The sequence below is a fragment of the Telmatherina bonti genome (assembly GCF_933228915.1).
Source record: "Telmatherina bonti genome assembly, chromosome: 23".
NCBI lineage: Eukaryota > Metazoa > Chordata > Actinopteri > Atheriniformes > Telmatherinidae > Telmatherina > Telmatherina bonti.
This window is the reverse complement of record NC_136632.1, coordinates 18,352,359-18,364,367: the sequence shown is the minus strand read 5'-3', so window position 1 is coordinate 18,364,367 and position 12,009 is coordinate 18,352,359. Positions and strand designations below refer to the sequence as shown.

At 40.1% G+C, this 12,009-nt stretch overlaps 1 protein-coding gene across 1 annotated transcript in view; it reads left to right on the top strand.

The window, feature by feature from the left end:
• The window catches only part of ptprz1b (protein tyrosine phosphatase receptor type Z1b), a gene marked incomplete at its 5' end in the record, with an annotated part of 34,222 nt that overhangs the window by 14,188 nt on the left and 8,025 nt on the right, over positions 1 to 12,009 (top strand). The window contains 10 exons of the mRNA XM_079263149.1: positions 676 to 860; positions 5,120 to 5,246; positions 5,332 to 5,384; positions 6,003 to 6,017; positions 6,115 to 6,591; positions 6,736 to 6,913; positions 7,047 to 7,241; positions 10,740 to 10,884; positions 10,963 to 11,054; positions 11,783 to 11,868. Of these exons, the coding sequence (XP_079119275.1) occupies positions 676 to 860; positions 5,120 to 5,246; positions 5,332 to 5,384; positions 6,003 to 6,017; positions 6,115 to 6,591; positions 6,736 to 6,913; positions 7,047 to 7,241; positions 10,740 to 10,884; positions 10,963 to 11,054; positions 11,783 to 11,868 (1,553 nt within the window). The remainder of the gene's footprint in view (positions 1 to 675; positions 861 to 5,119; positions 5,247 to 5,331; positions 5,385 to 6,002; positions 6,018 to 6,114; positions 6,592 to 6,735; positions 6,914 to 7,046; positions 7,242 to 10,739; positions 10,885 to 10,962; positions 11,055 to 11,782; positions 11,869 to 12,009) is intronic.

The following is a 12,009-nucleotide window of genomic DNA, read 5'->3' as shown; positions in this document are numbered from 1 at the left end:
AGCTTTTCATCAGTTTGATTTATGCCAAATTTGGGGAGAAAATGGAATTTCTCCTCAGGAATCAATATGAATATTACATTATTAATCTTAAGTTACTGGTGATAGAAAATATTGCTCAGCTTTTATTTTTCATGTAACTGAAGCTCTCTCTTCCAAGGTCAGCCGGATTCTGATCATCAAAAGATAAGAGATATAATTCAAGATCCTCTCAGTTTTCATGCGGTCGACCCCAAAAGCAAATTGGATCCTTTTGGTTGCCAAGGAGCCAGACTTTGTAGTTCATCTCTCAGAAGGCAATTTATTTTACAGCTCTTTTTGAAATTGAAATAAAGTATTAAAAAATTCAGAGTTGGGGCTCTTTGCTTGTAACGAATTCATATATGCGTACACACACACACACACACACACACACACACACACACACACACACACACACACACTTATTCCCACACTGGCTTTCTAAATGGAGCTTTTAGAATGCAGTTTCCAATCAGTCCATTAACATCAAGTTAACCTCCAGAAACATGAAATTTAAGTTCTGCGTCTCAAGATGCTCACTAGTTATTGCTCCAGTTATTGTTTCCAGCTCTGCAAATGACTCTTGTATTTCAACCACAGTATAATTACTTTTTTCTTTTTTTTTTTTCTTTTTTTTTTTTTTACTGCCATGTCCAGCTTGCAGCTCTGAGCCGCAAAATGTTCAAGCTGATGCCCAGAATGACACCACCATCGTGGTGATGTGGGAGCGTCCCCGTGCAGTTTATGACACCACCATCGACTGGTATAGTGTCACCTACCAGAAGCTTCAAGGCCAAGACCAGCGCAAGCAGGAATACAGAACTGATGGAGACCAAGATGTGGTATGACATTCCCTTTAAAACTGATTCTTTAAACTGGTTTTGAGCAAAAAATTTTGAGGCTTTCTAAAGAATTTTTCCAGTTTCTCTGTCAAAACTTGTTGCTCCTTCAACTCTTTTAGTCAAGTTGTCATATTTGCCAATTTTTTAGAGAAAAATACTGTTTTTTTTTTCTTGGTAAACTAATAAACACAAATCTGTTAATCATTTAGGCTTAAAAGGGCAACCTAGCCAGCTTATGAACTATCTGTCTGTCTGTCTGTTTGTGAAGCTATAAACAGTCCAACAACCTAGTTTTTAAAAATATCAACTTATATTTTTACTGCATTAAGATTATTCCTAAAGAGCTGCTTGCTGAAAATGTGGCATTTCTCAGCATGGTGTGAAAAAACATTTGAGGAAACTTGATAAATGGAAAATTAAAGAGAAATTGGTCGGCCTAAAAAACTAATCTACAGCAGATGAACAGAATCTGCAAATTGTGTCCTTTAGAAATAGGAAAAAGTTAGAGTAATAATCTGACACAGTGAAAGGATGATTCGTTAAAATTATACTCTAGAAATGATACCATCGGATATCAGAAGACATGGAAAAGGGTTATTCAAGCTTCTGGGTTAGATAAACATCCCATGGATGAATTAGCCTATTCTATCCAGACATCATTATAAATCTCATTAAGTAAATGATTTACGTGGTTTTCAAACATGCTTCCTGCCTGATTTCCGACTCATCTCTAATTGACATCCTTTCTGAGTAATGCTGACCAGAAGCACTTGCAGACACAGCATCCATCCATTCATTATCCTTACCTGTTTATTCCATTACATAGTTGCAGGGAGCTTGAGCTTGTCCCAGTGGCTACTAGGCAGGAAGCAGGGTACATCCCAGACAGGTCACATGTCTATTCCACAACCACTCGCACTTACTCCTACAGAGAATTTTAGAGACACAAAGAAAACAAAAATCTGATTTGGCGGATTGTTTGATGCCTCAAGATGCCCCAGAGGACTTGAGGATGCATCTGGGCTTTCCATTCGTCTCCATGGAAGAACCCATTTTTTATGAAAGAATGCCAAATGACACAAGAAGTGGAATGAAAATCCTCCTCAGAGCCTTGGCCTCAGCATCACTGTGGGATCATCTTGACTAAGAATGGAACAAAAAGCAGCCAACAACCAAAGAAGAGCTTTTAAAAAATCTCCTTGAAGAAGCCTGGAGAACTATTCCTGAAGGCTACTTCAGGAAGTTAATAGAAAGCTTGACTAAGAGGGTTTGAGTGGTCATTAGAATGGTGAAAACTCTTTCACCGTTCTTGTCTATTCAACTTTGGCCTCACATTTTTATCTTGTGTATCGCTCCATTATCTCCAGTCTGCACATAAAGTGGGGATCAAAACTTTGGGCACCCCTGGTAAAAATTTTTTCTTAATGTACCAAAAGAAGCCAACAAAAGATGATATATCTCCAAAATCCACCAAACAACAGATTAGACGTTCCAATAATATGTAAAAAAAAAAGAAAGAAAAAAAGTTAGATCTTATTTCCATCATTTACACTTTCAAAATAACAAAAAACAAAAACTGACATCTGTAAAAGTTTGGGCAAACTGCAGTTTGGACCTTGTACTTCCCCTTTTGGACAGCTGAAGCTAACTTTTGGTGAAAAAAAAAAAAAGGCACAGAATTTAATGAAAAGAACCTCTGTCCAACTGTTAAGCATGGGGCTGGATCATAGACTATATAAAAAGAGATGGACGGAGCTTCTCTGACGTCATCCATAGATTTCTTAAGAGCTGAATTGAAGCTTGGTGGGCGGTTCCTACCATCGCCATCTTGGCAGCGTCATGTGCGTCGTCTCGCCCGGAAAATACAAATATGGGCAAAGAGGTGGAGCTGAGAGGGGGGCTGTGCGCGTCATGGCGGATGATTGACATCAAGCGAATTCCGAGCTTTCTGTAGCTAAGAGCTAACCGAGGTAACCTGGAGATAATGGGAGCTAACCAGCTAACGGAGGTGAGCGGGCTAAAGCTAAGTCACGTTGTTAACCGGCTAAATACCGCTGCTGTTCTTCGTTCTTTTTACTTGAAGTCGGAGATTGGTACCTGTCAATCAAAAGGACACGCCCCTAAATATGCCAAACTTCGAGATTAAATTACTTTTAAACGGGCGAGTTAGAAAAAAATTCACTCCCCCCACAGTTGTCATGAAGGTAAACCTGACCTATCAAACCGAAAATGGATTTTTGAACCAGGCTGTAAACATGTATATTTCTGCTGTGAAGTTGGTCTTTTTAACAGGGGAGTCTATGGGGACTTGCTCTGTTTTGGACCCCCTAGCGGATGAAGGGCGAAGTGAAGTTTTATGCACTTCCGCATAGGCTTTACTTTTAACCACCGGAGGTTGCCGCTTGGGGTGGATCAATCATGCTTTGGAGTTGTATTGCAGCCAGTGGCGCACGGAACATTTCACTAGTGAAAGGAAAAATGTATTCAAAAGGATTCCAGCTAATTTAAAAGTTAAAAAGCTAAAGTTAAAGAGAGGATGGCTTCTACAAATAGATAATGATCCTACATAACACCTCAAAATTAATAGTGGATTACATCAAGAGGTGTAAACTGCAGTTTTGCCATGGTCTTTACAATCTCCTGACCTCAACATAATTGAAATTTTATGAATAGACCTTAAAAGAGCAGTGCGTCACAAGCAGCCCAGAAATCTCAAAAGAACTGGAAGACTTTAGTAAGGAAGGATGAGCAAAGATGCCTAAAACAAGAACTGAAAGACTCTTGATTGGCTCCAAAAAGCGTTTACAAGCTGTGATACTTGCCAAACGGGCAGTCCAAGGTACTAACTCTGCAGGGTGCCGAAACCAATACAGACACCAGTTTTTGTCTTTTGTTATTTTGAAAGTGTAAATGATGGAAATAAGATCTAACTTTTTTTTGACGCATTATAAAAATGTCCAATCTGTAATTTGATGCTTTTTTGGAGATTTTCCATCTTTTGTTGGCTTCTTATTGCATATTGAAATAAATTCTTACCAGGGGTGCCCAAATTTTTTATCCCCACTGTAGTTGGAGGCAAAGTGGCAGTAATATCAATCACTTCTGCTGCAAATTTCAGATTACAATATGCTTGCTTCTCTCCATTCATCTGCTTCTGCTCTCCGCCATTCTGACAACATGAGTGCAGCTGGAATGTAGATTGATCAAAATGACTGAGTAATTAATTGACAGTGACAGTCAGTCTGGGCCTTTTAACAGGTCACTGAACAGCCTGTAGTGTAACTAACAATAGACTTGCCTGTGTGTGTGTGTGTGTGTGTGGGTGGGTGTGTGTATGTATGTGTGTGTGAGAGAGAGAGTGTGTTTATTCTATATGGACAGCGACTTGCATGTATAGCCCTTTTCTTTAGAACTGTCAATATTTATATCGATCAAACCCAACAGACATAAAGCGCTGTTAGAGCTTAAATATTTTGTTCAAATACCAACTGGATGTGTTGGCATCAAAGTATTTAAGTTTCAGTTTTTAATGTTAAGGTTCTTCATAAAAGTCAAATAGTAAAGCTTTTTTTAAGTACTGCAGACAAATTAAATGAACTCACTTCAGTTTTCCCATCAGTTTAAAAGCTTTCTGCAAAGACAAAGCAAAACTACATTTTTCTAGTGTTTTTCTGTTTATTTGAAATGAAACAGAATTACAGTAAATGTCTATAGATATAAGTATTGAGAGGTTTTGTTATAATCCTCACTCCTGAGCTCATGTTCATCCAGTTTACTCAGTGATCCCTAAAATGCTTCTAAAAATTGACTGCAGCCCACCTGTGCCTCATTACATTTATTGCATGTAGTAAAGACGACAAACCTCTGTGTGTCTGGTTTTTTGAGCTGAAAACTGAACCATGAGGACTCTCCATAGATCTATAAAGAGTGACTGAAGGTTAATGGAAAGAAGCACAGCCACCTCCACCAACAAGAACAAAATTCCTGCTAGATTTGTAGATTTGCAGATTTGCCATTCTGTTAAATCGAAAGATGCCTGAAGAATCTGAGTTATTCGCTGCAGCTTTCAAACAGATGTGCCTCTCAATGAAAGGGATAAAAAAAAAAAAAAAAAAATCAGGCTATATCTAATAAGTTTCATCATTCCTTATAAAATAATGAAGATTTATATGAAAATGGCATCTTTGTTTTCAGTGTATGTTTGTTTGTCACACATGGAGAAGGGGTAACTTTTAAAACGAAACTGTATAACTTTTCAGGGTGCCTTCATCTCCAGCCTGTTGTCCAACAGCAGCTATGTGGTTCAGGTGGTGGCTGTTTGCACCAATGGCCTCAGAGGACGATGGAGTGACCAGATTATAGTGGACATGCCACTAGAAGACCCTGGTACAAACACACACATAAGAGCACATGTTTTGGCTGTCCGTGCTGATATAGTCATAAATTACTATATTTTTTTCCCTCATTTCAGAAAGTGAGTCCACCACCGACGTTGCCACGGCAGTGTCAGGAGGCCACAAAGAGGTTAGACATTCTGTGTATCTCTAAATTCATTTAATCCTGCTGAATATTTCAGAATTATTGTACAATGCTGATGTTTGTCTTGTGTTCAGTCATAGCATCCATTTTCTTTACTGCTTAAGTCCAATTAGGGGTCACAGGGAAGCTGGAGCGTATCCCAGCAATCACTGGGCGAGAGTCAGGGTACACACAGGTCACCAGTATATCAGTGGACCTAATTATTATTATGCAAATGCATGTCTTAATATACCCAGAGACTGGTCATTGAATATATATATTCAAAGGCAATGAACCTGGAGGTCTAAAAAAAATGTCATTTTAACTGCAGCCTTTTATCTGGTAAATGCAGTAAACTGGTTTTTCTGTCTCTGGGGGTTTGGGGATCAAAACTCAGTTTCAGGTGGGAATTTAGTGCAGTATACTCGGGGAAAAATGTCATGTCACACGTGTCATTGTAAAATGGCCAAAGAGACGAGACATTTTTTTCATTTTAAACTGCGGCTAAAGATCTTTTTGTTTCCTCGCTGTGAGACCTGTTTGGAATTAAATGTACAAATCAGTGAAAATCTAAATTGGTAATGCTCAAACAATTCCCAACTGTGTTTCTGTTTATTCCCTTAGTTTCCAGAGGAAAGGGTACAAGTATAAAAATCCCTTTTAGTTTATTCCACCTCCATAAACAGAGTTATCCTGTGAAACAGCTCCTCACTATGGTCTTTTTGTCTTGCTTTAGGTGTCACCTGTAACTGGATGGGAGAAGCCAGAGAACCAGAATCAGCTGGATTTGGCTTCAGAAGACCACAGCCCTGTTGAGGAAATCCCAGCTGAGCAAACCAGAGTTTACCAGAACCAACCTTTGCATAACCAGAACCAGCCCACAGATCACATCCAAGCAAACAAAAACGTTCCACTCAAAGTTCCAAGTTCAACGCCAGCGTCTACCTCTGACCCCGCTGTACTGCGGAAAACTGGACTCAGCCAACACTGGCCCAACCCTGATGTTACTGATCAGAACTGGATTGAAAGTGATCAGCTGATCCCAGCGAACTGGCCGTTCACAAATCCAGGTTCTGACAGCAATGGTGCAACCTGGATAACTCAAGCAGCTGAGCAGCCGGGTTTTCTTTTTCCAATGGCTCGGACCACTGTTCCCCCATCGACCCGCCGACAAATCACAGAAGAAGCATCACTGTCAATGCTCCCACCTCAGGTCATTCTCTTCTCTTCCTTTTTCCTCAGATTTCTTAGCATTATTAAACCTTGATGAACCAGTATTTCAGCAGGAATCAAGCATTTGATTCATTTTCACTCAAGCTGGTTTCTGCATGTTTGTTTCTATTTTCTTTGCTTGCAGTTGAAGGATGATGATCCATCAGCCCAAGATCAAGAAAATGGTCTTTTAAAGATGGACCTGTACACCCCTTTGGTGGAGAACGTGAAAGTCACAGATGTCTTCTATGAAGACACCGTAACCAGCTCTCAAATGGAAACCACCATTTACCCTGCAACACTGTTTGCTTCTGAGGAGCAAGGTCAGACTGAACAAGGACGTCCACAGATGCTTACTTGTTTTGCTGATTTCTTTTGTGTAGGTGGTGGACTCAAGTCTCCTCTGCATTTATAGTCTCAGTGGAAAATCATGTCACATAATCTTTATATCCACAGGTAAAGTGGCAAAAGGCTCTCTGCCAGCCCCTGTGGACAAACCTCTCACCACCTCTGATTCCTCCACTGCTTCCTCCATCCGGATAAAGGAGAAAACCACTGCCAGCAACACACTCACCGACTCTGTCTACAAATCATTCACAACCTCATCTTTGCTCAGAGTGTTGATGCATACAACTCAGCCCATGTTCAACGGTAAGACCAAAATCCCCTCTTCGAATCCTGCTAAACTTTCCACCTCTTTTTAAAAGCATCTTTAAATTTCCAGTGCAAGAGATTTTACTCAGCAGATGCTCCGTATCGATGTAATATTTTTTCTGTGGTGGGTGGACAGTTGGACTAATTGCAGTGGATGCTTTCCTTTCTCCTTTAATGGTCCACCACCGTGCAGCTAATCATCGCTACACGCTGTCATCAGGGTGGCATCTGTGTGGTGACATGATGTGGATAATGCTGGTGGCAGTAATAATGAAGAGGAGGCGTGATTATAGCTGGAGCATTAATCAGTGGCTTCTTTGCTCTGGGAAGTGGTTCACAATTAAATATGCTTCTGCAAACCTGTCTGCACGTTGCTCGATGAGGTCAAAGTTTTCCTGTCTTGCAACAATCTACTTGAATCCACTCAAGCTTGGTGATCAGTGTGGGGACTTTTGTGTCTGAATTCTCTTTTGTGGCTCAACAGCACTCTCTGGTGGTGGCTCTTTTCCTTTTATCTGGTGAGGGTGCTGTCCATCCTCCCTGCTGCGGCTTCTATTGAAGTGTGAGAGCTGAGAGAAGTTGTATTTTAAAAAAAACAAAAAAAAAACGAAGACATTGTTTGCTTTGACTTTTCTTGCAGCGTATTCACCCACACCAAGACCTCAATCAAATGCTCATCAATCTTCTGGCTTGATGGATTTTGCGAACACTAGAAGAGGAATTTACCTAAAAAACTCTGCAGTTTTTGTCCCTGATGGAAGTGTCAGGCCTCCATCACTCAAACTCTTCAATAAATATACCATTAATTCAGATTCCACTACTACTTTACACGAAAACAGCTCCTCGAAGGGTCAGTTTGTTGGCTTTTCACAGCCTGAATCAGAAACTCGGTCAATCTTTCCTCCTTTAGGCTCTCAGAATCATTTGATGACAACAAGCTCTCTTTCTATTCTGTCTGATGACGTCTCAGATGTCATCAGTTCATCAAAAGCAACGTCTGTTCAGACAGGAAACAACAAAAAGATTCAAGATGTTCAAGATATTCTGAATGTCACATCAAAGCCGCACCTCCACAGTGACGACGAAGCGAGTGCAGATGGAAACGAGGACAACCAAAACCGAAATTCAGCGGCAGCTTTCTTTGACTTTAGTCTGGATTTGTCAGACAGCTTCACAGATAATAGCGGGTCAGGCTCCATCCTAAATGATGATTTGCTTGAGGAATCTGATGAAAAAGGTAAAGTTTGGCCTCAGTTTCCTTCTTCTTCAAGCTCAGCTGGCAACTTAAAGGTGGGTCAAACTGGGGGAAAGAGCAGATCAGCAGGAAGTAAAAAAGCTGCTGAAAGAGATGATACAGATGAAGGAAGAAATGATAAAGGGGCAGAGAAAGAGGTGGAATTTGAAGAAAGTGGTGAGGAAGAGGAAAAGACAAACATGGGAAATCCTGGTGAGAAGAAAGTGGGAAAAGTGGGAAGAGAATCAAATGAGAGTGTCGGACAGCTCAACATCCGCGCAGGCAGTGATAACCTGACAGAAGAAAAGGAATTTAAAGTGGATGCTGTAGATGGATGGACTTCTCACAGCAACACTGTCAGTGGGGCTGAAGATGTAAGTGGTTCTGGAGACCATACTGGGCTTGATGATGTAGAAAATTCAAATGGTGAAAAAGAGGGTTTTAAAGTTTTCGGCAAAATTATATCCACTTCCAAGGACAAGAGAAAGGATTCCAGCAGCGAAGAATTATCATCTAAAAGAAGAGACAAGCAGCAGCTTGTTGGTAACCACACACCTTCAGCAGACTCCCTGTTTATCAGCAGTAAAGACAATGAAAGAGGTCAAAACAGAAGCTTTGGCTTTGAAGGAAATGATGCCCTGGAGGTCGAAGAATACATAGAAGAAGGCAGCAAAGAGACTAGAGGTGCAGGTGGCGATGCAGATGCAGCTGGAGGCGGTTTGCAAGATTTCTCAAGTGTGGATGGGTTATTGTTTGATGCATCAAGAAGTCTTGCCCCTCTGCCCAGCTTGACAGGCAGCAACAAGGCAACAGAGGAGCAAATGGAAGGTAAATGTTGCTCTGTATCTGAAATTCCCAAAATTGTATTATTTACTGGTTTTAAAATGATCTGTCAGGTAGATCTGTGTATGCAGGCAGGCAAAAGGTTTTGTTCCTGGCCTTTTCGTTTGGTGTGAATAAAGGTGTTCCCCAGGTGTCAATTCTGGGCCCACTTTACCAGAATATCCAGAAAGGATATTAATTTTTTTTTTTTATCACAGAAGCCATCTTGTACAAACACATAAATGTACTAGTAGAGACTAAGCAGCAGAAGATCAAAGAACTGACACCACAGTGGGCCAGACTTGAAAGAAGTTAGTGTTTGTAGCCACATGAGTATGAGCCCTGGATGTGTTGGGGAAATATGTGGACAATTTGTGTGGTGTTTTCCAGAGTTTTGCCCACCTACACCTCCTTCTGTGAGATTCTGTGCTGGTGAAGTGGTCTTAGAGCTGAAAATGTAAGAAGGCTGAGGCTGTATGTAGCACAAAGGAGGCAAAACATGATGCAACACACACACTTTGGACAAGGCTACTTTTTCTTTACAACACCAGCGACTCTCACCAGAATGCGCACACTTAACTTGCTCATTAGTACAAATGCTCTGGGATATTATTTGCTACGTTAGCATGTTGTCACACTTGCTGGTTTACATGGGGGCTGTGGCTGTGTGAAAACTCTTCAGAACTAAGATGTTTGCATTGTAACATGCCACAGCTCCAGAACATCTCTACAGCATTTCAGAGCTCCAGTCTAATGTGAAAATGGCTGATTGAAAAGATGACAAGTGTCCATTTGGACCAATGCTGAATAGTGGCACAGCAAGCCATTTAAAGGTCAGTTAATGGTGTAAATTTGGGATCTTCCAGATATTCAGGTGGTTGAATTTATATAGAAGTTTGGGGGTAACTTCACCAAATTCTCCCCTAAACGTGCATTTATCAATCTATGGTTTAACTATGTAGTCTATCAGCCAACTGATTTGCCAAATTTCTTTCCAAACCTTTTTGAATGTTCGTGGTAGTCTTTCATTGAAAAACCGAGGAAGTGTGGCTTATGGTAAATACCCTTGGAGAATATCAAAGTTTGTTCTCCAACTTCACCCATTTTTGCTTTGTAAGGTGTGTCTCTGATTCTGCCCTTGGAATAGGTTGGTCCAGTGTCGTGCATTTGTGAGTTTTCTTTTTGGCTGCATGTTGATGATTTGACCTTACAGTGGAGCAGATGCAGTTGCTATAGTGAGCTTTGAGGAAAATTGTGTGTTATGTCTTCCATTTTTACATTCTCAATGAATTGTTCTCTTGGAGGTTTTGAGAATTATTTTGAAATTCTTTACTGGCTCAACGACTTTATATCCATAAATTTCTTTTCATATATAAAGGACTTTTCAACCATTTTTTTGTGTTATATGAACAATATAAACTTGTCTTTCTCTTTTTCAGAAGGCAACAACAGCAGCCATGAGTCTCGTGTTGGTCTGGTTGAAAGTGTGGAGAAGGAAAAGAGGACAGTGGTTCCTCTGGCCATCGTCTCCACTCTCACCATCCTTTGTCTGCTGGTACTGGTGGGCATACTTATCTACTGGAGGTAGAGTCCCACACAAGGACAGCATGTTGCTCAGTATATTCTTATATCCACAAAAATTCAGGTTTCTCTGTGTTACAGAAACTGTTTCCAGGCGGCTCATTTCTACCCGGATGACACTGCATCACCGAAAGTTATATCTGCGCCATCTACACCTCTGTTACTGGCCACAGGTAGCTCACAAAAACATTACAAGTAGTAAATTATTTGATTGTATCGCCAGAGAAAGCTGGAATTTACAGAATTGTTATGAACGTATGTAAATCTGTGGAATTATGGGTCAATCTGTTGTCCACTTATGTTTATTTTATTTTTATTAAAATGTTGCAGATGTAAATTTCACTCATGATATTCCATTTATTACTTCCTTTTCAGGGTCTGTCATGTAGTCTGTATCCCATTTTGAAATCTCTTGGAATTATAATTGATGGTTCATCATCTTTTACAGCTCATATCCACCAACTAGTGAGAAAGAAATTAGGCTGATATTATTCTTTTATTTTCAAATTAGGTTGTGTCTTTCATTTAGGGCCAAAAAGAAGACAGTAGCGGCCTTTTATGTCTATGCTGGCTGATGTTTCCTTAATGTTAAAATTCATTAGATTGTATTATTTTCAAAGCCATTCTTAGTCTAATTATTTGCAGACCTATGTAAAAAAAAGTGTTTAAAATTGAGGAAACTCAGTTTATTTACTAAAAGCTTTATAAGCTTTTAGTAAATATCTTGTGGTTTTAATGGTTATGAGAGCTTTTTCAATTTACTTAATTTAAACTTGTTATATTTGTGTGAAACACCTGTGTCGTGTTTTAACTGCACCAACAGAGCTTTTCTAATCAAAACACCCCTGGTTAAATAAATGTTACACATATTTAATCTGGAAAATTTCCTCTTGTGTTACAGACGGCCATGAGTCGCTGACAGTTAAGCAGTTTGTGAAGCATGTTATGGAGCTCCACAGTAACAACACTTTCACTAAGGAGTTTGAGGTGTGTGAGGCTTTCAGTAAGACTTTTGTCAAGTTTTATTCTTTCCTGTTTTCCCTGAGTGGCAAAGATGTATCAGCTGACTCCATTCACAGTCTGTGCTAACCTGTATCCTGATGGGTAAGATCACGTCTTTATGTGTCC